At 40.4% G+C, this 25217-nt stretch overlaps 3 protein-coding genes and 1 pseudogene across 4 annotated transcripts; 3 read left to right on the plus strand and 1 right to left on the minus strand.

Annotated features, from left to right (window-relative positions):
- The first annotated feature begins 26 nt into the window (after nt 1-26).
- Nucleotides 27-4510, plus strand: LOC145554671 (extracellular calcium-sensing receptor-like; annotated as a pseudogene). Its single transcript, XR_014090651.1, has 8 exons — nt 27-863; nt 1189-1483; nt 1585-1874; nt 2021-2316; nt 2662-2861; nt 2983-3204; nt 3311-3434; nt 3515-4510. The product of XR_014090651.1 is annotated as an extracellular calcium-sensing receptor-like (transcript).
- A 681-nt stretch (nt 4511-5191) lies between these two features.
- olfcu1 (olfactory receptor C family, u1) lies at nt 5192-11041 on the plus strand. Its single transcript, XM_081614838.1, has 10 exons — nt 5192-5618; nt 5690-6065; nt 6171-6605; nt 6754-7314; nt 7406-7536; nt 7794-7890; nt 7977-8100; nt 9179-9651; nt 9761-9841; nt 9927-11041. Exons 1-10 carry the CDS (start codon nt 5263-5265, stop codon nt 10278-10280), a joined length of 2988 nt encoding a protein of 995 aa, XP_081470964.1. The 5' UTR covers nt 5192-5262; the 3' UTR covers nt 10281-11041.
- LOC103474244 (extracellular calcium-sensing receptor-like) lies at nt 10864-16642 on the minus strand. Its single transcript, XM_081614837.1, has 8 exons — nt 15600-16642; nt 14794-15082; nt 14640-14726; nt 14249-14440; nt 12930-13463; nt 12616-12840; nt 12122-12245; nt 10864-12026 (listed from the first exon to the last, which is right to left on the minus strand). Exons 1-8 carry the CDS (start codon nt 15947-15949, stop codon nt 11125-11127), a joined length of 2703 nt encoding a protein of 900 aa, XP_081470963.1. The 5' UTR covers nt 15950-16642; the 3' UTR covers nt 10864-11124.
- A 185-nt stretch (nt 16643-16827) lies between these two features.
- Nucleotides 16828-24897, plus strand: LOC103474243 (extracellular calcium-sensing receptor-like). The gene is made up of 8 exons (XM_008425076.3): nt 16828-17446; nt 17545-17869; nt 18070-18357; nt 18617-19168; nt 19248-19469; nt 20036-20159; nt 21257-21729; nt 21816-24897. The coding sequence occupies exons 1-8, from the start codon at nt 17223-17225 to the stop codon at nt 22236-22238; spliced, it is 2631 nt and encodes an 876-aa protein (XP_008423298.3). The 5' UTR covers nt 16828-17222; the 3' UTR covers nt 22239-24897.
- The last annotated feature ends 320 nt before the right edge of the window (nt 24898-25217 follow it).

Here is a 25217-nt window from a genome sequence, read left to right on the forward strand (position 1 = left end):
TAAAACTTCACACAGGTTATTAATATTTGTGTGGATGGTTCTAGATATTCAGATGTAGAGAGACAAACTTAGTACGTCTTGCTCAAGTAAAAGTAAAAATAGATGTAAAAATAAATGTCTAAGAAAATACACAAAAATTAAAAGGTATTTGGTAAAAGACCTACTCAGGTACTGAGTAACTGATTGAAACGTCAGTCATTTAATATTTAAAAATGATGTCAGCAGACGGACAAAAATATAAAGTTACTTAAAAATGTTTGTTTTCTTTAAAGACTGAAATGAAAATAATTTATATAAATAACATAATTGCACAACAATTTTTTTCCAAATCAATTTCTTTCACCTTAAAGGTCATAAAGGTAAAACTCATAGGAGGTAGCATACATTTGAACAGGGTAAAGTACTTTCAGTGGCAGAATATATATTCTAAATTATATCCAGTGGTTTCAAGGGAAATGTTACAAAGAGACAAAATAAGCAGGATACAGATGTGAATTGGAAAGTAAACACACGAAGGCCGCCCAATTAAAAGACGCGTTGTGGAGCCGCTGTGGGACGGCATCGTTTCTCAGGAAAGAGGGTATATAGAAAAGACAGAACACACTTTCCTGCACGTGAGGGATGGGGATCCTAGCTCTGTTTACTGTTCTGGGTGTGGGTCTGTTGGAGGTGAAGTCAATACTGGCTGAGACAAATTCAGCTGGACTTCCAGATAAATGCAGCCTGCAGGGTACTGCTCGTTTACCTGCATTCTCCATGGAGGGGGACTACGTTATCGGCGGCGTTTTCTCCATCCACAACAGCATGAACACGGTGGAGAATAACTACACCACAGCACCCGAGTCTCCCAGCTGCTCAGGGAGGTTAGTGTGTGAGACCAAGCGGATTCTTGGTGAACTAAAATGCTGAAAATGTTTCAGTGCTTTTAGGAAATGTGAAATAAATTCCTTTTTTTTAAGATATTGACTTTTACATAAGAATCAAATAAGATTTAACTGTTGTATTTAAAGCATTGCTGATCAATTGTAACTTCTCAGAGTGGGCATTAGAAGTAGCTGAATTGTTGTGTGTTTGCATTGTGTAAATTGTGTTGAGGGACTTTAAATTCAGTTGGTCAGTCTTTTCCTGTGTATTTTCTTAGGTTTTGTAGTCATGTGGACGCTTGTTGAGCATTGTTTTTCTGTGCAGAATAGACCCCCGTGAAGTGCGCTTTGCTCGTGCGATGATCTTCGCCATCGAAGAAATAAATAACAGCACAGAGTTTCTCCCGGACGTCAGGCTCGGATACCAGATCCATGACTCGTGCGCCTCTGTGCCTGTGGCTGTGCATGCAGCATTTCAGCTGTCAAATGGCCAGGATCCTGTGTTTTATGGGGGTGAAAACTGCTCTCAGTCTGGAGTGGTGATGGCTGTTGTGGCTGAGTCCGGGTCCACGCCATCCATCAGCATATCACGCATTATTGGGTCTTTTCACATTCCACAGGTAAACTGTTTGACTTTCAGACACAAGCAATAAGTTTGTGCTGCTGTATTTGTTACATCTGAGAGCTTGGATGGCTTTTTGTTTTGTTTGTTTTGCTTTAGGTGAGCCACTACGCCACTTGTGCCTGCCTGTCGGATAAGAAACAGTATCCAACATTTTTCAGAACCATTCCCAGTGACCAGTTTCAAGCTGATGCTCTGGCCAAGCTGGTGAAACACTTTGGCTGGACTTGGATCGGAGCCGTCCGGTCGGACTCGGATTATGGAAATAACGGCATGGCGGCCTTTCTAGAAGTCGCACTCCAAGAGGGGATCTGTGTGGAGTACTCTGAAGCCTTTTATCGGACCAACCCACACAGCAAAATCCAAAGAGTCGCTGATATTATCCGGAGGTTTCTGTAATTCCTGCATGTATACTTTGCATTGATGTCCATCAACCAACTTCATAAACGTTCTTCCAAATACAAGTGGTCTATGATATTTTCTAATAAAAGGTGTAATGTGTTAGTTAAAGATGATGAATTTAATGTCCCTCCAGGTCCACAGCAACAGTTGTGGTGGCATTTGCAGCCATCGGAGAGATGAAGATCCTGCTGGAGGAACTGTCTCGAGATCCTTCTCCGCCTCGCCAGTGGATCGGAAGCGAGGCCTGGTTCACTGACACGGATATGTTAAGTTTCACTTCCTGTGCGGGGGCCATCGGAGTGGCTATTCAGCAATCTGTCATTCCTGGATTTAGAAAATTCCTTCTGGATCTCTCTCCCTCTGAAGTGGCTGCTTCCCCTGTACTCACTGAGTTCTGGGAGGATGCATTCAACTGCACGCTAAGAAAAAGTGAGACTTTTCAGGTTAATTGCTAATTTAATGCAATTTTTTTGTGATTACCGTATGCTTGTAAGGTGTTGGATAAATGTTGGAGAATTCACATTTCTACTAGTATAAAGTGCCTTTATGGAAAATATTTAAACATAATCTGGCATTTTGACTTGAGTTAAAATATGTTTTTCAACTGACTAACAGTATTTATTGTAGTCTTAGTCATAAATCTTAACTATCATTATCCATGGAGGCTAAACAGACAAACAGAATGTTATTAGTTTATAAAGATATTAGAATAAGAGTAAAAGGTCACTGATGAAAATGAGCTTTAGCATTTGTCTCCTTTTTTTCTACCTTTAGGTAGAGATACACAAAAGAGAATTTGTAATGGACAAGAGGATATAAAGACACTTGAAAGCCCGTACACTGAAACATCACAGTTGAGAATCACTAACATGGTTTACAAGGCTGTTTATGCTGTAGCACATGCCATTCAAACTGCACGGTTTCAAAAAACTAACTTCACCGCTGACAAATCCATCAGGCTGGAATCTGAAGAGGTTGGGGGGAATTTTCAGCTTTTACCTGTGATTTAGCTTCTCTGAACTGAAATATCATAACTGACGTAATACTTTTACCTCTATATCATTCCATCTTTATCACTTTGAATCACACTCACAGGTTTTAACTGAGCTCAAGAAAGTTAACTTTTCCCAAAATGGTTATCATGTGTCATTTGATGCGAATGGGGATCCAGTGGCTTTTTACGAACTGGTGAACTGGCAGAAGAACGAGAGAGGAGCTCTTGAGCCGGTGACAGTGGGGTTTTATGACGCATCGCTGCCAGAAGGCCAGAAGTTCAATATCAACAGAAACATAACTTGGGTGGAAGGCAGCTTAGAGGTAATGACAAAGGTTCAGCTATTTAAATATTGTCTAGTTGTTTATAAAGTTGCTTATAGAAATATTTTGTTTTTAAATTTCTATTTTGTTTGTATCTCTGTTCCAGGTGCCAGTCTCAGTTTGCTCAGAGAGTTGTCCTCCAGGAACTCGTAAAGTTTTGCAGAAAGGAAAACCAATCTGCTGCTATGACTGTATACCATGTCCTGAAGGAGAGATCAGTAATATGACAGGTAAGATAAATTGTTTTAATGAAAAACTGCATCTACTGAAAATATTTTAGTAGTAAATCAATTTTATACATGTCTTTTAGATTCTCCTGATTGCTTCCCGTGTCCCAGAGAGTTCTGGCCAAATACCGAAAAAGATGCTTGTTTCCCCAAACCTGTGGAGTTTCTTTCCTATGATGAAGTTTTGGGAATCATTCTGGAAGTATTCTCCATTAGTGGAGCCTGTGTGGCCATCATCACAGCAGTGATTTTCTTCCATCACAGAACAACGCCGATGGTCAGAGCCAACAACTCAGAGCTGAGCTTCCTGCTGCTCTTCTCTCTGACTCTGTGTTTCTTATGTTCACTAACTTTCATTGGAGCCCCCTCTGAGTGGTCCTGCATGTTACGGCACACAGCGTTTGGCATCACATTTGTTCTCTGTATCTCCTGTGTTCTTGGGAAAACTATAGTGGTTCTAATGGCCTTTAAAGCTACACTTCCTGGTAACAATGTTATGAAATGGTTTGGACCTGTACAACAAAGAATGACTGTAGTATCTTTTACATTTATTCAGGTTATAATATGTATCATTTGGTTGGTTGTGAGTCCTCCCTTCCCAGTGAAAAATCTGACCACCTACAAGGAGAAGATCATCCTGGAATGTGCGTTAGGCTCTGCTGTTGGTTTCTGGGCTGTGCTCGGCTACATCGGCCTGCTGGCTGTGTTTTGCTTTGTGTTAGCTGTTCTAGCTCGGAAACTACCTGATAATTTCAACGAAGCCAAGATGATAACCTTCAGCATGTTGATATTCTGTGCCGTCTGGATCACCTTCATCCCAGCTTATGTCAGCTCTCCTGGAAAATTTACTGTGGCTGTGGAGATATTTGCCATTTTGGCCTCTAGTTTTGGACTGATACTGTGTATATTTGCTCCAAAGTGTTTCATCATTTTGTTTCAGCCAGAGAAAAACACTAAGAAATATTTGATGAACAAAAACTAATTGTATCATATTTTTTCACCATATGACCATATGATATCCATGTTGTCTTTGTTACTGAAAACCTGGGTGTACTACACTTATTTCTTCCTTTCTCTACTTCAATAAATATTCAAACCAAAGGGGTTTGGCTCAGTCATTTCTTCATGTAATTTTATGAATTTAATTATAGTAAAACTTCTTTAACAAGAACATTTCCCATATAAACAAGGACATTGATTTTCAAATTTTGTTTCATTAATCTTGGCCAAAATATTGACTTGTCATTTGCATTTTAAAAAAATGTTCCTAAAATGCAGATATAAAAATGAGCATTTGAGGAGATGATCAAGATATGTCTAAAAAGAAAATAAAACAATACACAATCTGTTGTTATCATGATAATCCATTAAAGATCAGACTGAAAATCAAGGACAACCGCTGGATCACATCATGTGTAGAAGGTTTTCAGCTTTAGTTTTCTTTGCAAACGCTTTTTGTTTGCTGTTTAATTGAGTAAATCTCTTCATTTTACCCCCAAAATGTAGTAATTTCTTGTGTTTTCAGTATTAATTTTATTTGTTATAGTTAAAAGTCTTTAAATTCAAATTGAAAACATTAGCTTCAAAACACGTTTTTTTAATTTGAATGTTAATATAAGTATTTTTTTTTCTGCTAAGCGTGGTTGGTATCTACATGACAAAAGGTAATTTACTTTTTTCCGTGCTGTTTCTTCTCACTGTGATTGGTCGAACTGGCGATGACTAATCTTGCTAATGAAATGCAGCTCGCATAATAACACTTTGTAATTTATCCTGACCCAGTCGTCGGTCTCGGTCTTCGTTAGGTGATCAGAGTCTTTATGGGGTCAGTATGGGGAATCCATTAAACTTTTCTCAGGCTCTGCATCTTTGTGTTTTATTTAGCATTCTTTTCATTGCATTGTCAGGTTTTAGTCATTCTGTAGAAAAAAGAAAAATTTTGAGTGCAGAAGAAAGTTCAGAGAAAAGAGATAGTACTTTAATAGAGAAAAGTGATGATCTGCAGATGGAGGAAACGAGAGCTTTTCAATCTGCTTCAACTCAGTGCGTGAAAGCAGAAGACAATGAGCCTCTCGCCTTGCAGATGGACGGGGATGTTGTCATAGGGGGATTTTTCCCTTTGCACTATCTGGCCTCTGAGCTTCAGCACAGCTACCAAAGCAAACCCCTGGCCACACCTTGCAGCGGGTAAATATAACGATGTCAGATGCATGGGGGTTTAACATGTTTCGACAAACATTCAAACTGTGTTTTGGCAGATTTGATCACAGAGCCTTCCGCTGGATGATGACGATGGCGTTTGCCGTGGAGGAAATAAACAACAAGTCCAGCCTCCTGCCTGGCGTCAAGCTCGGCTACCGCATCTTGGACAGCTGTGACAATGTCCACAGTAGCCTGCAGGCACTTTTCTCCTTAGTCACTTCCTCAGAGTCTGCGGCTGGTGGCGAGCAAATGCTGGGAATGAAAAATGCTATAAACCTGACAGGGGAAGAGGCGCAAACGTTATTAACAACGCGGGATGATGAAACTCCCAGCTGTCTGTCTGGCTCTCCCATCCCCGCCGTCATTGGTCTCGCATCGTCGTCCCCAACAAGGGCTGTAGCTCAAGTTCTTGGCTCTTTCCACATCCCGCTGGTAAGAAAAGCAAGAAGACGGCATTTTGTGCAAAGATGTTTTTAAGTGCTTTGCTGTAAAAAATTTAAATGAAAACAAAACAAAAAACCTTCTGCCTCATCTTAGGTGAGTTATTTTGCCACTTGCACCTGCCTCAACGACAAGCACGTGTATCCGTCATTTTTGCGGACTGTGCCGAGCGACCTTTTCCAAGTCGGAGGTCTGGTGCAGCTGGTCACATTCTTAGGATGGCAGTGGGTGGGCACCATCGGGACGACAGTAAGATCAGGCTTATTTGTTCTTACTCAACAAATCAACTCTTTATTTTATTTCACTGACCCCATTCAATGCTCATTCCAGGATGACTACAGTCAGTATGGCATACAGGAGTTCTCCAGTCACTTTGGACACAGCGGTGGCTGCGTGGCTTTCCACCTGACTATTCCGAAATCACCGACAGCGGCTGAGATTCAGGACATGGCGGACATGCTGCAGATCTCCACCGCAAACGTGGTGGTGGTTTTTGCGGCAGAAGGACAACTTTTGGATTTGTTCCTGGAAGTGAGGGTCTCTGTTTATGTGCAGAAAAGAGAAGATGTGCTGCATTCAGGATGCATTATGTTAATATATTGTCAAAGATCAGATCATAAAAATGACTTTTTTTTTTTCTTGTGCTAACCAGTGTGTTTCTGTTTCCGTACATATCCAGCTTTCTCGTAGAAATGTAACAGGGATCCAGTGGGTGGCCAGTGAAGCCTGGGTGACGGCCGGCCTTCTGACGTTTCCGGACTTCCACAGCCTTTTAGAGGGAACGCTTGGCTTCTCCTTCCCCGGAGTCAATATCCCAGGGTTGAAAGAGTTCCTCCTTAATGTCCATCCGTCTCCCGAGCCGGGAATGGAGTTCATCAACATGTTCTGGGAGGAGCAGTTTGGATGTCAGCTCCAGTTTGATCTAAATGTGACTAATAAAAACGAGGCGAATGCACTAGATCACAGATTCAATCTGGACTCTCAAAAAACGTCTGTTGTGACAAAGGAAAGGGAATCCAACGAACGTATAAATGCTGATCCAAAGCCTGTATGTACAGGCTCGGAAGACCTGAGCCTCACGTCAAGCAGCTACACTGACGTATCTCGGGTCAGAATATCCTACAATGTGTATAAGGCCGTGTTTGCCATCGCCCACGCTCTCCACAACTTACTTAACTGTGACTCTGCAGGAATAAATGAGGGTATGTGTGACAAGAACACAGAATTCACTGCAGGACAGGTTTGTGAAACAGCTGCTGAAAACCAAATCACTGCTTCATTTTTAAAGCTTTTTGCTTTTTTGTGATGTTTTTTGCCTTCTTTTCAAACAGCTGCTGGACCATCTGAAAAAGGGAAATTTCACAAATCAGTTTCAGGAGAGAGTTTACTTTGACGCTAACGGAGAGCCGGTCCCTTTATATGACATCATTAACTGGCAGAAGGACAGCAAGGGGAAAATCAGGTCAAATATCAAACTTGTTTTGTAGCAGAAATGTTCTTTGCGGGCTCTGACTTCATTATTTGGCCATTATTTTTATGTCACTTTCTTATTTATTATTCTTATCCCTGCATCTATTTTAATGTATTGTAGCCTGCCCCTGCTAGACAAATTTCTCCTATGAGAGACTAATAAATGATCTTATCTCATCTTATCTTATACCTGATGCACATTCCTGAACCTCAGCTTGATTTTATTTAGTTTTTTCATGTCATCAACAGATTTGTTAAAGTAGGAGGCTATGATGGTTCAGCTCCACAGGGACAACAGCTGAAGATAAATGGCAGCATTATTGTATGGACAGGAGGCCAGTCACAGGTGATGTCTAAATTAAATTTCAGTATTTTTTACTCTGTAAACCAGCTGTGTTTAATTTCTGCTGTGCTTTTCTGGTCGACCTTTAGGTGCCCGTGTCTCAGTGCAGCGCTCCGTGTCGCCCAGGCAGCCGACAGGCCAGACGTCCAGGAAAACCTCCTTGCTGCTTTGACTGCCTGCCTTGTGCGGATGGAGAGATCAGCAACCAGACAGGCAGCCAATTCTTTTTTCTTTTTTTTTCTTAATTTGCAAAGCTAAAGCCACATTGTTTGTACCCTTTCCAGATTGTAAGTTATTTCCCATTCAACCAAGAAGTTTGGTTAATCAGATGAAAAACGGGCGCATTCTGCATATTTTTATTAACAGATTAAGGTTATTTCATACACTGTTGGAAATAGATAAAATGTCAAATATTTCACTTCCTTTTTTAAATAAATAAACATTTTATCGCCTTGAGTTTGATAACTGGGCCTTGATGCTTGACCATTTCTAGCAAAGGATTCAACTACAGCTAAAAAAATATTTCTAACATCAACATGTAAAAAATTCAGTGTTTCTGCTTCTGTTGACATCAGAACAGTGTAGAGCTGATCTACTGACTTCTTTATGCATTAACCGATTAATAATAGGGCAGTAAAAGGTGCTTAATAGGAAATTATACATTTTTACAGACCTTAAACAAGGTGAAACTAAATCACTTACAAGGGTTTTGGAGGGACATATGTACAGACAAAGAACTTGCAAAATGTATTTATTTTTGGTAACATTCTGAGTTAATTACTCCTCTGAGGATGTTGTTCTTTCAGCAAATGGCATATTTTACAGTCTTTATACTCCAGTTAGCAATGAATTGATTACTAAATCAGTCAACGATTACTTCAACTATCGATTAATCACAATTGATTCGATTAATTGTTTCAGCCCTAAATGGCATTACAGCAGTCATTCCCTTTCTACTAGCCTGCCTTTTGAAAATTTCTTCTCTTATTCAAAAGAGCTTCAAGTCTTTGAAGTTGGAAGGACTTCTTGCCATCACCCTAATCTTTAAGCCCATCCTCAGATTCTCTGTGAGAGTTAAATTGGAACTCTGGTTGGGTATTTCCACTCTCAGTCCGTAGATATGTTGCTGAAATTAAAAAGGTTAATTTAAATAATCAATAATTTTATACTTTTTATCATCGCTTTGTTGTACATCACTAATGCTACAAAAATTGTTTAGAACAGTAAAATTTTCCACAAATTTTACTGGATTTTCTTTTCTTTCCATTCAATGTTTTCTGTGTCCCCGTAGGCTCCACCGAGTGCATTAAATGCCCCGACTCCTACTGGTCCGACAAAGACAAGGTGAAATGCGTCGCAGGTGTTGAAGAGTTCCTATCTTTCAGCGAGACCATGGGCATCGTCCTGGTTCTGCTGACCTTGCTTGGCGTCGTCCTGACAGCCATCATTACTGTGATCTTCCATCGTTTTCGCACCACGCCCATCGTTAAGGCCAACAACTCCGAAATAAGTTTCCTGCTTCTTCTGTCGCTGAAGCTCTGCTTCCTCTGTTCCCTGGTGTTCATTGGCCAACCCTCGGTGTGGACATGCATGCTGCGCCAGGCGGCGTTTGGGATTAGCTTCGTCATCTGCCTGTCCTGTCTCCTGGTCAAGACTGTTGTCGTTCTTTTGGCCTTCCGGGCCAACATACCGAGCTCCGGGGGTCTGAAACTGTTTGGTCCAACCCAACAGAGGACTATGATCTTCTGCACAACGACTCCTCAGGTGGAAAAAACCTGCTGCGGTGCCAACCCTACACAGTTTTCTATAATTACTATTGCCATTTACTATTACGATATTGCAAGTGTTACGTTATTGTTCTTTGTTCTCTCAGATTTGTCTGTGTGTTGGCTGGCTCTTGGGTGCACCTCCATTCCCTATCAGAAATCCCACATATCAAGCTTCATATGGAAAAGTAAGAAAAGCGAGTCTTGACGCTCATCCTGTCAAATTCAATCACAAAAACAAGGTTACAACTCTGTATTCCTCGCCCCAATCAGATTGTTTTGGAGTGTAAGGAGCCGTGGCCTCTTGGGTTTTACCTGCTGCTGAGCTACATCGGCCTGCTTGCGTTTGTGTGCCTCTTGCTGGCATTCCTCGGACGGAAGCTGCCGGACACCTTCAATGAAGCCAAGCTCATCACCTTCAGCATGCTGATTTTCTGGGCGGTGTGGATCTGTTTCATCCCAGCTTACGTCAGTTCACCCGGAAAGTTCTCAGTAGCAGTGGAGATATTTGCAATACTGGCTTCCAGTTTTGGTCTTTTGTTGTGCATCTTTGTACCCAAATGTTACATAATTCTTCTTCATCCTGAAAGGAACATTAGAAAAGGTATGACTGGAAAATATAGATAAAAATCCATATACCTTTTTCTTTTTTTTTTTATCAAATAAACACAATTTCTTTTTCCGTTGTTGCTATCCCTATTAAAATGCCTTTTTAAAGTTGTATGCAAATCTTCTTTGGATCAGAATAAAAACAAGACATCTGTTTCAACAATTTGTTTACATTTTTTTTCAGAGGAACCGTTCCGTACCACACTCATCATGAGAATGCATGTTGTATTAATTTCTGCTATTGGTCTCATTATTAGACTCAGGTGTGTTTGGAGACACAGCTGAAAGTTGCAGGACGTTTACAAATCTAGAAAAATTTTTTAGAAAGTACCATTTATTTTTAGCAGAACAAGGATACAGACAAACCTCTTCTAGTTTATAAATTATGGACTATTTATTCTTATTAAACAAGGGGAACCAATATGTTGTTTTATAGTTTGTTGTTTCCTTTGGTTTGTAATTTTGTTGTATTTCCTTCTAATTCATGTAAAGCACTTTGATCTGCCTTGCTGCTGAAAATGTGCTGTATAAATAAAAATATCTTAACTTACCTTAAAAATTGTGAGAACAAAAAAGAAAGAAAAAAGAAAATTCTCAAAACAACGGAGAAGACTTTTTATTTCTGGCAAGTCACATAAGATACACAAAATTGACGTGTCTTTGTCATATACTTTACTTTCTCGCTCACAGGAAATTGCACTATCTTACAAAAGCAGAAACATTCATTGCAAAGTTCAATGAAAACCAGTAAAAAAACGAAAAAAAAAACAAAAACAGAATGACATGAGTTCAATAAAATACAAAATACATATTACGCTAGTTGAAATGTGAGCAATTTATTAAAAAAGAAGAAAAAAAAAAGTTACCGTTTTTCTTTACCCATAAGGTGCTGCTTTGTATTTTTCTCTGGTTTTAGCAAAATAATGTAACATTTTGGGGCAAACAGACAAAACAATAATCCAAAGCTGGAGGCCAAAATGGCGAAGGACTCAACGGCACCCGCGTAGTTTCCGGGGGCGCTTAAGTACGCGGGGACGAAAGCGAGCCACACAGCGGAGAAGATCAGCATGCTGAAGGTGATGTACTTAGCCTCGTTGAAGTTTCCGGGCAACTTTCGAGCCAGGAATGCCAGCACAAAGCAGAGACATGCTTGGAGGCCGATGTATCCTAAGACGCACCAGAATGCAAGACTTGACCCGACGCTGCACTCCAGTATGATCTTTGAGCGTTCATATTTGGTGTTTCGACTCGGATAAGGTGGGGCATCAATTAGCCAGGCGGCACAGATCACCACCTGGACGAGAGTGCAGCTGAAAATAATGGCTCGCTGCTGCTTGGGCCCCAGCCACTTCATGATGTTGTCCCCTGGCCTGGTGGCCGTGAAAGCAGCCAGAACAACCAGAGTCTTTCCCAGGATGCAGGAGATGCAGAGTGAAAACGTGATGCTAAAGGCGGTGTGACGGAGCATGCAGGACCAAACGGTGGGCTCTCCGATAAAAACAAGAGAACACAGGAAGCAGAGCGTCAGAGCGAACAGGATGAAAAAGCTCAGTTCTGAGTTGTTCACTCGCACGACTGCCGTGCTTCTGTGGTGGAAAAACACGACAAAAACGCCGACAGTGAGAGAGGCGCCCACTACTGAAATGACTGTCAGGGGAATGCCCAAGGCATCATAGGCCAAAAACTCCACCTTCTTGGGGATGCAGCTTGTTCTGTCTTGGTTTGACCACCAGTCCTCAGGACAAAATATGCATTCTACTGAGTCTAGAGAAAAGAGAACAGCAAAGAAAAGAAAACAAAATAGATAAATGTGACAGTACTATGGTCAATACTTAAGTCGCTGTGATTTTCAGTCTCACTTGTCTGATTGCTAATTTTGCCGCTGTCACATGGTACACAGTCAAAGCAGCAAACAGGCTCCCCACGACGGACAGCTTTCCTGGAGCCTGGAGGGCAGCTGGGACTGCACACAGACACTGGCACCTTTACAGGGACAATACGGTTCTTCAAATGACCAAAAAAATCAGCTTTTTTAGCAATCAAACTACAGTCATGATAGAAATAAAATTATACTTCAATCCTCTATTCCGTGATGTGACCTTTCAGTTGAAATTGAGGTATATCACAAAAGAAAAGATGATCTCAAAGGGGCTGTTGAATCACACTGTTTGGGCACGTTGAAGACCATCGCTAAAATACAATCTTTACTGCCTAACGGACTTTACGTAATGGACAATAATGGGGTCAAATCAGATCCAATCCATCCTATTCGCCCTACTTACCTCCATCTTAACCTACAGAACTTCAACAGTTGGCATCTGATGAAGGTAAAAACACAGTGTGAGCAGCTTGCCTCACTCTGATGGCCTGCCCACATCATTCTTTCCTCCTGGATCACCAGCTCCTCTCCTCCAGGCTTAGTCCCGTCGAACAACCCCACGTTGACAAACTCAATGCTCCCAGTCGTGCCTCTCTGCCAATTGATGATGTCATAGTACGGCACCGAGTCGCCTTTCAGGTCGAAATTTACCTCCTCCCCTGCCATGTTGAACTTCACTTCTTGCAGGTAGTACTGAAGCTAATGGGGGGGGAGGAGATTTATAACAGAACAAACAAAAGCAATGGGCTTTATTTACTCCTCAAACAACAAATGCTTCATCGTCATACCTGCCAGGGGAGTATGTTGTTGCTTTGAGCACATGAATCGTTTTCAAAAGGCCCGTTGCCGGACTGACAAAGAAGGAGGTTGTGCAGCGAATGAGCGACTGCGTACACGGCCTTGTAGACGTTGTAGGCCACCCTGGGGCTGGACGTGTTCATGTAGGCCGAGTGCTGCTTCAGCAGATCCTCTTGCCCTGAACAAACTGGGAAATGGTTGGCAGAGGACGGAAACGGACTGCAGCCATACAGAGCCTCCCACAGCTCGCCCACCAGAACATTGTCAGGATATCGCTGAGGGCTGACTGTCTGCAGGTAGTCACCGAGTTGGGCAATGTGACCCTTTCTGATGCCGAAGCCAATGGTGCCCCCCAGGTAGGGGTAAAACTCCCTCCCCGTAAAGACGGACGCCGTGACCCAGGCTTCACTCGCCACCCACTGGATTCCGGTGATGTTCTGCTTCATGTAGTCCCTGAGGAACGGCGTCATTTCCCCTTCGGCTGAGAATACCACCACTACTTTTGCCAAAGAGCGCCGCATGACCTTTTTATTTTTTTTTTCAAAATGGAAGAAGGTCAAAAAGTCAAAACAAAAACACAATGCAATCTGCTAACTTTTCAACTCTTCACTTATGCAAGTAAATCCTAACATTTTGTAAAGAATAACTTGTTACTACTTGGATCGCTATTAATTTTACCTTAAATGTTTGGAATATATTAAATTCTATGTATTTGTATCACAGTAATTCTTCTCCGAAGCCAAATTATTGGAGAATAATTTGAGTACTTTAATTACATCTTTTCATTTGTTGAATCCACATGTTTTCATAATCCAATTGCCTTTGTGTCTCTTTCTCTTTAAAAAAATACCTGAAAGTTCTAATTATTTAGAAAAAAAACTCTTTAAATAGAGTTGCTACAGCCAGGACACACTGTAGATGTCAAGGGTCAAATTTGTGACTTGTGCTGTAAGGGCGCAATGGTACACACAAATAATGGCTGTGTAAATATTTGACTTAAAAAATGAAAAAGTCAAAGTTAAGTACATTTTCAGTATCCTTCATTCAAGAAAAATCAAGAAAATTATTATTTATTTTTACTTCAGTCAGCAGAAAAACAAATAATCCTTACTAATTTCTAAAGTTAATTTACATTGTTTATATTCACAAACTTAAAGGAACTGGAAACCAACTAAAGGGAGATTTAGTTGGATTTTTATTTTACTATGACCAACTATTTTTAAATACGACTCTCCCCATATTTAAGAATAAACACTTTTAAATCACTTTAGAGTTCTTTTGCATGATAACTGCTTCTTTAAAAATGTACCTGCATAATCTCCAGAGCCCGCTGTGTGTTGTAGAGCAGAGGGATCATTTCTTGGTAAGCTACACACACACTGCTGCCCTGTAACTCCCTCAGTAAGCCTTGCACCGCAAAACGCCCGTATTCATGGTCTCCTCGAATAAGTCCGACCCAAGTCCAGTTGAAGTGCAGCAGAAGTTGAGCAATGGCCTTCACCTTTTTCAGCAAGTAAGAAAAAGGGTAGGTAATTTTCAAATAACGTTTGGAAATTAAATTTTAAAGACATCAAAGTGTCCACGTCAAATGTCTTCACAAAGTATGACTACAGCAAGTGATTACATTTGTAAATTTTTTAGAGATGCAAAATTCACAACTTCCTTTTCTACGTTACACAAGCGGTAACATAAAGTCATACCTGGTAGTCGTCATTAGGAATTACTCTGAAAAATGTGGGATACTTTCTTCTGTCGGTGAAGCAGGCGCACGATGAGAAGTAGCTGATCTGAGGGTAAGGCTTAGGGTCAGCTTAAGATGCTCAAGTGACTGCAAAGAAAAGGAGATGCCGTTACCATAGGGATCCTGAACGGTCGCAGGAGTCTGGAAACCACGATGGACTGAGCGGATCCCGATTCCCCGATCACAGCCAGCATGGGAGAGGCTCCGGAGCACATGGGAGAGTCGGCCTCGCTCAGCCCGTTCAGCACTGCCAGAGCAGCCCTCTGGCCCGTCAGCGGGTACGCACAAGAATCAAAAATTTTGTAACCCAGGGTGTGATTTGGCAGTAGCTCTGTGCTCTCGTTTATCTCCTCCACTGCCAGCCTCATGGTCTGAACCCAGCGGAAAGCCCTGGGATCAAACCTGTGGTTCAGCACAGATGCAAATGCATGCACACACACGCGCACACACGCACACACGCACACACACACGCATATTGAACAAAGTAGTTAGAGACAGAAATGTTGCTGGGACAGAAGAAACTGCATTTTTATTTTTTACTTTTAAAGAACTAAATTGTTTTCTTTGTCCATATTTTCAATATGCACTCATGTTCTATAATACATAAATTGCTTAACTTCTACAATATCATATAATTAGACCATTCAGTGAATCAAAGAATCAAACAAGTATTGGGTTATATAGTAATATGACTAACACGGCAATGAATCAGATGCAAAAAGAACCTAAAAAAATCTTTGTGCACCGTAAAGCAAGCATTCTTTATCTCCTAAAACAGAAATGTAATCTCTGCAGCTCGACTGGTTTAACTACCAGCAGGTGTATTTATATCCAAACTGATTCTAAACAACAGAGAACAAAATCCCCCCAATTTTAGCAATAACCCCCCAAAAAAAACAAGTTTCTCCATTAGGCTCACCCGTTGCACTTCACCGGTGGTGGTGTGTAGGTGTAGTTCTGATCAGGCATTTCCTGGTTATAATGAAGAGGAAAAATCCCTCCGATTATAAAGTCGCCTTCTGCAACGAAGCCTGGCTGAAAGCTATTTCGGAGAATGCAGTCTTCAGCTGCGGTAGCTGTAGAAGCGTATCTAGAAACATGTGTGAAAGACAAAGCATAGAAAATGAAAGAAAATAAAGCAAGTGGAGGCATGCTGACAGTCAAAGTCAAAACTCCAGAGAGCTTGGAATTAGGCAGCTTATATACAGAAAGCAACCTTGTTATCTCTCGGCACAGTGTGATGTAATTGGATATTTCATAGCCTCGCATGGTTTACTGAAAGTGATCAGAGCAAATTGAATAATTTCATGTGAGAAAAAAAATCTAAATAAGCCAATTGAGTTTTTTAAAATTAGAACAACATGTATTTACAGTTCTTTGTGACACATGTGTAATTTCTTTTCTTTGTGGCTAGTATTTATTCATTATGGGCAATTATTGTTTTTGTTTTAACTTGACAGTAACACATATCAGTCAACCATCGTATGTTTTCTGATGGGTTTTCGCCTGCTGTTGACAGCAAAACAGAGTTACTGATGAAAAACACAAGATTTATTTTTTAACTCAGTTGTTATGTACATGTGTGGAATGGATTTCCTAAGATGATTAAAGACAATGACTTAAAATTGTCTTTAATCAATTACATTGTTTTGGTAATTAGACAGTGTTATCGTCCATTTGGAAGACACATTTGTACCCAAACCCTAATTTTTTGGCTGCTGCCTCGACATATTGCTCCAATATTTCCACACAAGATTCTTTCTTCATAATCATTTTGTGAAGTACACAACTCTCTTTTGGAGAAAAAAAAAACACAACAAAATGCTACTACCACAATACACAATAAATGTAATGGTGTGTCTAGCTTACCACATTTCTTACAGATGTAAATATGATCAATATGGTTCAATACTTATATATTTTCCAGGCACATAGTGCCATTTTATGTTACGGTACATATCAAACATGACAACTAATGCAGTGCCTTAAAAATTGGGTCTCCGTCTCCTTAAGAAGCCCCTACTCTTTCTGAGACTTCGCCTTCAGTACAATGTTTGCTAAATGCTGATGCTAGTCTGAAGGAGCTGTGTCTTGATTTGACAAGAAAACTGTAAAAAAAAATCCTCAGAGAAGCACTCTAGCTGAAATCTGAATGGATGTGAAGAAGCAGCCACCTCAGCCAGTATGCAAAAATAACAACACAAATTGCACCATATAAGTATTTATAGATATAAATTTGTCTTGCAAAACACCATTTGACTCTTCAGCTCTAACGAGCTTAAAAGCTTAAAAATTAAGAAGACGTAATCAGTTTCAACAACCACACAAAAAAGTTTAAATACGAATAGTAATTTTGTCAGCATTATTCATCGGAAAAAAATTATATCACCACCAACTATGTCACAACCATTGGGTCTGGGCGGCTCCCTCAGACTTGTTTGTGCCATCTACAGTATAAAAATCCGGAGTGCCTAACTATATTGTAATCTTCTCCGTCTGTGAAAACTGGGGACAGGTTTTTTTAATTTTCCCTGAGGCAAACATGCGACTGCTGCATGTAATTCTCCTCCTCTTTCTGTCTCTGTTTAGAGGAAATCATGGCTCATCTGCTGCTCTTGATATCTGTGCTTTCCTGGGAGAAGAAGAGAGAAAAAGTCTTTATGAGGACGGCGATGTAGTTATCGGGGGTCTATTCCCTCTGCATTACAGTCCTGTGTCATCTCCTCTCACATATAATGTAAAGCCTACACCTAATACTTACAACTAGTAAGTTCAACGCAATGACTTGAACTGTTTAAAATGTGCTTGTTTGATTTTCTTGTGCCACTTTTTTATAAGAAGCCTGTGATTATCTTTGTCTACAGCTTCAGCGCTCGTGCCCTGCGCTGGATGCAAACCATGACTTTTGCGATCAAAGAGATAAACGGACGCACGGATATCCTGCCGCGACTCAAGCTGGGTTTCCACATCCGTGACAGCTGCGATGATATACCCGTTTCCCTGAAAGCGTCCTTCCTGTTGGCTAACGGACAGCCGGAGGGCTCAAAGGGAAATGCGAGTCAGGGTGAAGCCGCTGGTTTAGGATGCGAGGCTGTCAACAGAACGGTGTCCCCAGTAATCATAGGAGATGCTGGCTCTGGTGTCTCTATGGCTTTGCTACGAAGTCTGGGCTCTTTCCATATTCCACTGGTGCGACTGTTTGAGCTTCTTTTTGTTATACAATTTACTTGGTGCTCTATTACAATCAGTACAATGAGTAACCACAATCTGCTGAACCTTCAGTTTTAAGTTTAGGTCTCTGCCCATGTTGTTATCTGTCATTCAATGCTTTCATCCACAGTCTGTTTTAGCAAGCGACAAATGTCAACCATTGTTTGCTGTAATTCTAGGTGAGCTATTTTGCTTCCTGCAGCTGCCTGAGTAATCAGAGGGAATTCCCCACATTCATGAGGACAATGCCCAGTGACGCCTTCCAGATAAAAGCCCTGGCCCAGCTGGTCCGCTACTTTGGCTGGACCTGGGTGGGAGTAATCGGCGTGGAATCCGATTATGCTCGCTTCGCCATCCAGCTTTTCCTCCAGGAATCGGTGCGCTACGGTGTGTGTGCCGCCTACACACATTTCTACCCAGTAGGCCCGAGCCACGAGCACATTGAAAAGCTTCTGAATGTTATTCAGGTGTGTTATGTGAGCTGCAGCTACTACATTTTACCTGCTAGAAGGTCCAAACAGTGACAGATTTCTGTTTTTTTTATTTAATGCTAAACTATGTTGTTTAGTTTCAGCTACAAGACAAGTAATTTGTTTCTCCTTTCTCGTTTCACAAGGTTATGTGACACTAAACAAAGTAGTGTTTGGTATCCTATCATTTCATGTCTAACTCATCCTGTTTTAGTGAATTTGAATTAAATACTTTCTCTAACTTTCCCAACACTAGATGACTTCTTCAAAAGTCATCATTAATTTTTCCGGTGAGGCAGAGATGCAGGACATCCTCAGAGAGATGCAACGTCAAAATCTGACCGGCTTTCAGTGGATCGCCAGTGAGGCCTGGGCCACCTCCAAGTTGCTGTGGGAAAACTCAGCCAGTCTTCTGAAGGGAACTCTGGGATTTGCCATACAGAGAGCTGCTGTGATTCCTGGGCTGCAGCAACACCTCGCGGCTCTCACACCGTCGGCCATTCATCGAATCGCTTTCTTGGCTGAATTCTGGGAGGAAACGTTCGACTGTCGGCTGAACGGGTCTGCCAACGCTCACAATCACGGGTTGGGAAGCCAACAAAGCAGAACACCATGCAAGGGGACTGAAGCCTTACACGACGTTTACTCTCCGTATTCTGATGTGACACAGCTACGAGTTTCATACAACGTCTACAAAGCCGTGTATCTCGTAGCCTACGCCTTGCAAGATATGAGTAACTGCAAAGCTGGAGAGGGGCCGTTCGTCAGAAACACTTGTGCAGATCCAAAGAATTTTAAACCCTGGCAGGTGAGAGTGGTTACAAGTTGTCATTTGTTGTAATATTTCAGAAATTGAAGTTTGACACTCCATGCTTCTATTCCCTTAGCTTCTTCACTACATGAAGGTTGCCAATTTTTCCGCACTGGGGGAGGAGGTCAACTTTGATCATAATGGTGACCCAATTGCTTATTATGATCTGATGAACTGGCAGACGGGGCCTGACGGCTCTCTGGATTTGGTGAAAGTTGGTTTTTATGACGCCTCACTTCCCGCTGGAAGCAGCTTGGTCATAAACGACTCGGTGATCATGTGGCCGGTGGGAAAGCAGGTGCGTTCTCCACAAACAGGCCTGAGGCCGTGTTCACCGCTCAGACGCTTCTGTGCCCTGCTGATTGACACGTCATTTAAATTACTGCTAGTTATGTGCGGCATACTTTGCTAAATTATTCTTACAGTCTCCTTTTAGACATTTATTGGAAAATGACCAGTTGCAGTTTGTTAGATATTCTGAAATGCCAATATATTTGATGGGTTTTTTTGTTTTTGTTTTAGAAATATTGTTGACATTTTTGTTAAAAACTGGAGCAATCAATTACCTTTATAAAACACTTTTAATTAAATAAATATTGCACTGAATAATGTGTGAATTTTGAATAATGAATAAAAATATAAAAAAAAATCTTGACATTAATTAATTATTAATATGTAGGTTTAATTATTGTCCATGTCAAATCTCAATCCTTTTCAAAGATACAGCTGTGTATTCAGTTTTTAAAAATATGTTGCTAACATTTTATAAACATGTTCTATATTTTTGATAAAATATATGCCCATTAGAGAAGAAAGCTGCCTGTTTAGTCTCATCTGTCTGAGTGCCTGAACTTTGCCTCTCAGGCTCTGCGGTCTGTGTGCAGCAGCAGCTGTCCTCCAGGTTCCCGTATTGCCAGGAGGAAAGGGGAACCTGTCTGCTGTTATGATTGTGTGCCCTGTGCCGAAGGAGAATTTAGTAATACAACCGGTATGTCCCGTCTTTTGCTACACTTTTTCACCACTTCGTTTAATCATAAACAAACTTGACTGTCTTTAAATTTGGTTAAATCAGTAAAATTACTTTGGTATCGAAAATAAAGCTGCGTTTGGAGTTAGCGTCTGTGGATGTCATCTGGGTTTCCTCCAACTGTATGAAAGCGTCCATTTCAACAGCCCCCTAATTGTCCCATCACTGTTTCTCCTGTGTTTTTCTGTGAAACCCACTTCTTGGTTGTCATCCCCTATAGAGTCAAAAGTTAAACAAGCCCAATCTCCAATGTTTCTGCCATGGATATATTATAGTTAGTGGAAAAGAGTCGCATTTGGAGACAGAGCAGAGAAAGAAGGGGAAGGACACTTCATTCAGATTTTCAAATTGAGGCTCCCTATCAGATTTTTTTAATCTTGCCATCTGTGTTGGCTTATTACAAAAACATGTATTACACAGTGATTAGCATGAACAAATTAAGCTGATTTTGCTAAATAAAATCCTGTCATCTTTCAAGAATGAGTTCTAACTAATTAACGTGTAGATATTTTTTAATATCAACCCCCTCGGTTTTTTTGTTTTATCTTCAGGAATCAACTGACTGAAAATAAAATGTCAAAGGTCGAATAGTATCCCGAAGTGGTCAGATAATTATTAGCCACAAATAATTAGAGAGTAGCTCAACCTCAAATGCTGGACATTTCGAACAATTGTAATGCTGAGGTAACTGAATCTTAGACGGTGTAGCTAGATTAGTATGTGACATAAAGAAATATTTGATTGGTGCGATAGATTAGTTGCAATAGTGTTGATTCTTGAGTACAAATGTACAGTCCAGATCATCAGGGCTTATATAGTGGCAGCTTTCAGTCTATCAAGAAAAAAAAAAAAAGAATCAGTGGCAGCCTGGTTTAGTTGGTGAATTAATTGTGCATACATGGCAAATGCATAATAAGGCGATGCCAGATTATTATTTTCCAAGGTAATGTGAATTTCTCTGAAGCGAGAGGCAGATGTTCAATAGTGTAACGGGAGCAGAGGCCAAGTTATTCTCAGGGTTACCTCGGGTAAGGTTTCTCTTCTCTCTCCATATTCAGATTCTTTAGATTGCTCGCGTTGTTCCGGGGACACGTGGCCCAACAGAGCCAGAGATCTCTGCATCCCTAAAACAATGGAGTATCTGTCTTACCATGAGTTTATGGGGGTTCTGCTGTGTGCTGCCTCAGTTCTGGGAGCTGCCGTTTCCCTGGCGATCATTGTCATATTCTACACATACAAGGACACAGCTCTCGTTCGAGCCAATAACATGGAGTTGAGCTTCCTCTTGCTGGTGTTTCTCACCATATGCTTCCTTGTCGGTCTGCTGTTCCTCGGTAAGCCTTCAGAGTGGCTGTGTCGGATCAGGTATCCGGCTTTCGGGATCAGTTTTGCACTCTGCCTTTCGTGCCTTCTAGCCAAGACAGTGGTGGTTCTAATGGCGTTTAGGTCGAGATTACCAGGAAGTCCTGTCATGAAATGGTTTGGAGCCAAACAACAGAGAGCCAGCGTGCTTTTGGGAACCGCTGTCCAGGTACTAAAACATTTCTACTAGAGCAATAATTTTTCATCATTGTCTGGGAAAATTACTACCTTCATATCTTTCTGTCTTTTTTTAAGGTTATTATCTGTTTTATTTGGTTGCTCACCAGTCCGCCTCATGCCAATCACAATACGGACTACCACAGCTCTACAATCATCGTCGAATGTGTGACTGGTTCAGACGTCGGCTTCTGGCTCGTTCTTGGATACATTGGAGTCCTGGCTTGCATGTGCCTTGTGTTGGCCTTTTTGGCACGAAAGCTGCCTGATAATTTTAACGAGGCGAAGTTCATCACCTTCAGCATCCTCATTTTCTTTGCTGTTTGGGTTACTTTTATCCCAGTTTACATGAGCACTGTAGGAAAATACATTGTAGCTGTCCATGTTTTTGCTATTTTAGCCTCAGCCTTAGGACTTCTTCTTTGCATTTTTGTCCCAAAGTGCTACATCATTGTGCTTAAACCTGAAAAGAACAGTAAAAAATTCCTAATGCAAAGGTAGAGAGAAACAACTGCAGTGTATTTCAAAAATGTGAGGGACTCGATTTTAGACTATACAAAGCATTTGTCTGAAGAATCGCAAAATCTGCAAATGGCATGACTGTCATCAAACAATCAAAGATGGAACATTAGAGAAACAAGATCAGACCAAGAACAAGATTTCCATGGAGAACTTTCAACATTTTCACATTTATTTTTTACTTAGTCATGTGACTTTGGGTAATTTTGTTACTAAAAGTACAGCTCATTTATGTCCAACTTCTCAAATTAAAATTTGAATAAGAACTATAAATCACTGACAGCTAAAAGTTCTACAGTACCTCACAAAAGTGAGCGCATCCTTGACAACTTTGTAAATATTTATTATGTTTTTTCATGGAACTGATGATACTGGAAGTTGGCACCTCATGGGAAAGAACATGCAGACCAGTGGCTCTCAGTTCTGATTCCCGGGGAAACACTCAATGTTTTCCAGCTTTAACAAACCTAATTGATATAACTACAGTTAAGCAAAGAAAAAAAAAATAATAAAAAACTGTTAATCAGCCGTTAACTAAAATCAATTGTGTTAAGGCAGAAAACACAGACTATATGAAGCTGTTCCACTCAGAACAAGCCCTGAAAAAAGGAGAGTGAGCTCTGCATCATATCCAGAGTTTTTTTTTTTTACAATAGACATATGAGCGAAATACTGTTTGTGGATTTTTTTCACCTTAATTTATTAAACAACATATAATTAAATATATGATTTGTGTTTTTTTTCTTCCTTGGTAAAAAGTTGCACAAGCTCCTAAATGTGTGAACGGCAGAGAAATATTGGAGTGAAAATAGTCTCAAAATATCTGTGCACATGTAAAATGATTTGTGCATTTGTAAAAAGATTTGTTCTTGCGTAAAAGGATAAGTGTGTGTGTAAAAATGGATTTGTAAACCTTAAAAATAAAATAAATCTGCTGCTACGTCTATAAATGTTGAAAAAGTACACACAAGTCACCTGGTACACACACACACAAAACTACATTTACACACAGATCCGGTTATGAGTGCACAACTATTTTTGAGACTCATTTCATGCTTTGGGGAAGCTCCCAGATTTGTGTGCGTTTACATGCTAGTAAAAGCTGGGACATCTGAGTTTTGCTCTGAGTCTAGTGTTTTTATCCTCTGACGTTTCTCAGTGTCCTTGTGCCGAAGTGGCAAATACGTTAGTTCAGTGGAAAACGGTAGATCTCAGCACTTCCTTATAATATCCTACAATTATTTATAGACATATTGTGCATTTTTGAGTAAGTGGTCTGAAAAACGACCACTGGGTGGTGAAATGGTTCGCTGGCCAGAAAAATAGCCAGGCAAACTAAGCAAGATGGAGCATGTCAGTGGTCTGCCCTCTGAAGTAGAAGCTAAACCTGGAGGCTTTGCTCTCCGATTATAATGAAAGTCAATACATTAGAATCGAATGGCAATTTATTTCACTTAATTATATTCACTTAGAGAATAAAGTAAAAGGCAAATCAAAATATCTCACAAACTATATAAATATCAGTCAGCAACATGGCTTAGGAATTTGACTGCAACCTTTTGGGCAAAACAGATACTGTAAGAACCACCCAGAGATCAATTTTATGGATTAAAGACTCAAACTGTGCTGAGTGAGATTATAAAAATACACGCTTAACTGCGAAGAGCTAAAGTAGCATAGCTGACATAAACATTAGCTCCCGCTAACAGAAACTGAGGCCAGAGTATCAAAATACCATACAAATAAAAGGTGATCTGAAATAATTTATAATTACTCCATGTCTCACTATAATCGGAGAGGAAATCCTGCAGATTTAGCTTCTACTTACTACATTGTGACTAGATTAAAACAGTACTATAAAAAAAGAGCCTGCCAAAATGTCTCTGTAACAATTTAAAAAAATAACTGACCATGTATCATCAGTAGTTTTTTCCAGTGTTAGCAAAATGCCTTATTAGGTTTACGGGGGTAACTATTTTTAAATTAAAAGGTAAGCTGCTTTTATCTGCCTTTTTCCCTTGAGAAATAGAAAAAAAAACAACCTTGTGTATGTGTGTTTTACAAAGTTTTACCGAAATATTTAACTGAGACACAAAAGCATGGATAGATGATATCTGCATTGTAAATTGGCATTATGCTAAAATCTGATATTTGTCTGTTAATGTGAAGTCATTAGCATATTAGCCTACAAAGACTTATATGTGTCATCTTTTTAAAGAAAAATCAACCTGCGAGTAGTAATGGCATACATGACACATGAAAATATACTGAAGACGAATAACTCATTAAAGAAGCTCTGCTTCTTCCAATGTGCAAGAACACAAACATTCTGGAAGCTTCCCTCACTTTACTGCTCACTGCTGAGCTGAAGCATTCACTCCAGTAACAAAAATAGTCAAATCCAGTTTACTCAAAATAACGCGGTCTTGTACTTTTCTCAGGCCAAACATGTACATGACTCACATTACTGGAGTCGAATAAATAATTTAGTGAGACTTGAGTAAACCATACAAACCTAATGTAAGTTAGAATAGGTATTGCCTTTTAGAGTGTTCTAGGCACAGCCAAGATACTGGGCAGAACCCGTAAGCTCCCAGGCCTCTGGTAGAGGACCGAGTTTAGAGGATGAGAGAGAGAGAGAGAGACCACCCATGGAAGATAAAAAGGGAATTATATATATATATATAATTCCCTTATATATATATATATATATATATATATATATATATATATATATATATATATATATAGTTTATCGTGTGTGGATAAACTAAATAGCTAGAACATTCATAGAAAACTTGCTGTAGCACAGCAAAGAGAAAGGTAAAGGATGTGAGCAGTGCATACAAGAGAGTGATTGACAGTGCTAAAACCCTCCTGGTGCTGTTTGGTTGTTTCGGACCAGGAGTGGTGTTTGTCCGCAGGTGGTATTAGAACCACAAGTAGGCGGCTCAATCAACA

This window comes from Poecilia reticulata, chromosome 13 (genome assembly GCF_904066995.2).
Source record: "Poecilia reticulata chromosome 13, P_reticulata-male-v2, whole genome shotgun sequence".
Lineage (NCBI taxonomy): Eukaryota > Metazoa > Chordata > Actinopteri > Cyprinodontiformes > Poeciliidae > Poecilia > Poecilia reticulata.

What these genes read in the sequence shown, in the direction of transcription:
- olfcu1 (XM_081614838.1), top strand. Translation starts at nt 5,263, where the DNA reads ATGGGGAATCCATTAAACTTTTCTCAGGCTCTGCATCTTTGTGTTTTA. An exon ending in TCTGCACAACGACTCCTCAG is followed by an intron (nt 9,652 to 9,760) that starts GTGGAAAAAACC and finishes TTGTTCTCTCAG; the next exon opens with ATTTGTCTGTGTGTTGGCTG. An exon ending in ATCAAGCTTCATATGGAAAA is followed by an intron (nt 9,842 to 9,926) that starts GTAAGAAAAGCG and finishes CGCCCCAATCAG; the next exon opens with ATTGTTTTGGAGTGTAAGGA.
- LOC103474244 (XM_081614837.1), bottom strand. Translation starts at nt 15,949, where the DNA reads ATGCGAGGCTATGAAATATCCAATTACATCACACTGTGCCGAGAGATA. An exon ending in GACCGTTCAGGATCCCTATG is followed by an intron (nt 14,727 to 14,793) that starts GTAACGGCATCT and finishes CCTTACCCTCAG; the next exon opens with ATCAGCTACTTCTCATCGTG. An exon ending in GGGCTCTGGAGATTATGCAG is followed by an intron (nt 13,464 to 14,248) that starts GTACATTTTTAA and finishes AAAAATAAAAAG; the next exon opens with GTCATGCGGCGCTCTTTGGC.
- LOC103474243 (XM_008425076.3), top strand. Translation starts at nt 17,223, where the DNA reads ATGCGACTGCTGCATGTAATTCTCCTCCTCTTTCTGTCTCTGTTTAGA. An exon ending in ACACCTAATACTTACAACTA is followed by an intron (nt 17,447 to 17,544) that starts GTAAGTTCAACG and finishes CTTTGTCTACAG; the next exon opens with CTTCAGCGCTCGTGCCCTGC. An exon ending in AGCTTCTGAATGTTATTCAG is followed by an intron (nt 18,358 to 18,616) that starts GTGTGTTATGTG and finishes TCCCAACACTAG; the next exon opens with ATGACTTCTTCAAAAGTCAT.